General features: G+C 35.0%; 1 protein-coding gene across 1 annotated transcript; it reads left to right on the top strand.

The window, feature by feature from the left end:
- The first annotated feature begins 956 nt into the window (after positions 1-956).
- On the top strand, positions 957-2,224 carry LOC107043963. Its single transcript, XM_015265689.1, has 2 exons — positions 957-1,241; positions 1,364-2,224. The coding sequence occupies exons 1-2, from the start codon at positions 957-959 to the stop codon at positions 2,222-2,224; spliced, it is 1,146 nt and encodes a 381-aa protein (XP_015121175.1).
- The last annotated feature ends 482 nt before the right edge of the window (positions 2,225-2,706 follow it).

A 2,706-nucleotide genomic window follows, 5' to 3' on the forward strand; every position in this document is an offset into this window, starting at 1 on the left:
GGGCAGGACTGATAAACTGATTCCGGGGTAACGTTCACGAGCAGAGCTTAAAGAGCCAGACCTATTTGACGTGCCGTTTTGGCATCTAAGACGCGACTAATTTATAATTTCAAAAAAGAGAATTGTATGGGCGAAAATGCTATGCATTTTCTTGTTGAATGCGCGGTTTTGACCATTCTCAAGGACAATGGTGGCGCGTTTGCCGAGTAAATTGAGTTGCTTCGACAGCAACTGACATCCGGTGGACAACGAATAAATCCGACTTATTGAAAAATAAATTTATTTTATCGAAGTAATTTTTAAATAAATTCCTTACATGACAGTCCCCCCCGTGAAGGCTGGGGAATTGTATTCGCCGGTCTTCATGCGCTAGAGTCGTGACTTGATTCGTTGTCCATCGTTTACAATTTTTGTTTTACGAAATTTTCCAATGTAACTGTCTATAGAGTTTATACAAAGCAAATTTATATGATACCTGCGTGTAACCGCATGGGTTTCAGTTGACTATAGTCAACTGAAACCCGAAATAACGCATGACGCGCATGCGCATCACCGATTAAAAGAGAATAGCAAGGAAGGAAATCTAACCTCCGTATAGTGAATACATGGAATGACAGAAAAATGAAAAGGTTATTTTCGAAGCAGATAAAATGAGCCAAAATCGTATAATTCCTGATGGTGATGAAGAGTTAGGCAGTGAGGAGAATTTATGTACTGATGAGGAGGATTTTATTGGTGATGTGACATTTGAAGAAAATGAAAATAAAATATTCTCCAATGAAGCAACAGCAGGATCGCCAAAAACTCCGCAGAAGAGAATCCGTTATGATGATTTTGATAACAACGAAAATCTTCCATCAGATATTTTAGCCAATGCCCAAAAGCCCAAAAATCAGACGCTACCAACAACTTCAATAGAAAAATCTAAGAAGGTTCACGAAATTTTTAAGACTTGGATGAAAGAGAAAAATTTAACCCGAGTATCAGAAACTGTATTGCTTGCATATTTCATGGAATTATCAGAGAAATATGTTCCGAGCACCTTGTGGGCTACGTATTCGATGTTGAAATCGACTCTGAAAACTTACGATAACTTCGATATTTATCCCTTTACACAACTGTTGGCTTTCCTCAAACAAAGAGGCAAGAAACATCAAAAGAAAAAGTCAAAGGATTTGACTGAACAACAGGTCTACCAGTTTCTCACTTTTGCGCCAGACCATAAATGGTTAGCCGTCAAGGTAAATAACGACCTGTGAATAAGGGGTGGGGGTAAATGATGGGTACTAAAATCGCTTACATTTGGTATAATAATAATTGAACAATTACGATTCACCCAATTCTTTGTAATCATTCATTGCAGGTAGCATTAATATTTGGAATAAATGGTGCTTGCCGACATCAAGAATTACACGATATAAAAATGCAAATGCTACAGGATGAGGGAAATTATTTGCACGTGACTCTCTCGGCTGAAATAACCAAAAATTTCCAAGGAAGAACATTCTCTGTCACTGGGAGGTGGTACACTATTGTAAAAAAATACTTGAACGCTCGACCACAAAATTGCACACTGGATAGTATTTTTTTGACTTTTCGCGATGGGAAGTGCACCAATTCAGCGATGGGAATAAATGCACTGGGTGCAGTTCCAAGGAACATTGCAACTTATTTGAAACTCCCCGATGCGGATAAGTATATAGGACATGCTCTCCGTCGATCCTCTGCAACCATTTATTGCAATGCTGGGGGAATATTACTTGGCTTGAAAGATCTTGGCGGATGGAAATCTGACACAGTCGCTCAGTCTTATCGCGCAGAGTCTCTACACAATAAAAAAAATACCTGCAATATGATTACAAATGCTGTTATGACTGCGGGAGGTGCGCTTCCTCAGCCTTCATCATCCCATATTGACAATATGGAAAATAAACAAAATTGTGGAGAGTTGACTGCAGGAATTAAAATATTGAATCAGCAGAGAGTTCTACAACCTTCAAAGACAAATATCAATGTTTTGCAAGATCACAAGAGTTCATCTAAACCGGTGAGAAATCACCCAACAAATGATGCGACAGAGCCATCAACGCCAAAGAATTCAAATGATCAAAATAAGGAGAACTCAAATTCGAATATGGTACAAAGCTTAGATTTAGTTAAAAACGTCACTCTCAACTTCAACAATTGTTCTTATATTACAATTAATATTAAAAAGCAAGATTGATTCTCTAAATGTTTTCATTCATAATAACTATTTGACCAAAGTTTAAGTCATAAAGTAGCATTTATGTTTAAGTCATGAAGTTGAAATGTGATGAAAAGTAAAATCATAAGAATAATTTAATTAATGATGTTAAAAAATAATATTACAGTTGAAGAAATGTTAATCGATGTATAACTGTTATTTCAGAAATAAACTATCGCTGAAACTGCTCAATATTTTTCAATTACGTTGTGTATCATATTTTTTTATAATTATAACTTTCTTTTTTTTTGCGAATTCTTAATGATTTTTAAAAATTGTATTTTGTAATTATTATAATTAATTTTTTTCAATTAAAAATACTTTACAAGTTTTTTGAACTACATATTTAATGAATATAATAAATTTTTTCTTCATAAGTTCCGCATAATTTTTAAATTACACTTTTTTATAATTATTTTTTAAAATAAATGTGATCTTTTTTCTTCAGTGGGGGGGGGGCT

Source organism: Diachasma alloeum, unplaced genomic scaffold (genome assembly GCF_001412515.2).
Source record: "Diachasma alloeum isolate Michigan unplaced genomic scaffold, Dall2.0 Dall_scaffold_00649, whole genome shotgun sequence".
NCBI lineage: Eukaryota > Metazoa > Arthropoda > Insecta > Hymenoptera > Braconidae > Diachasma > Diachasma alloeum.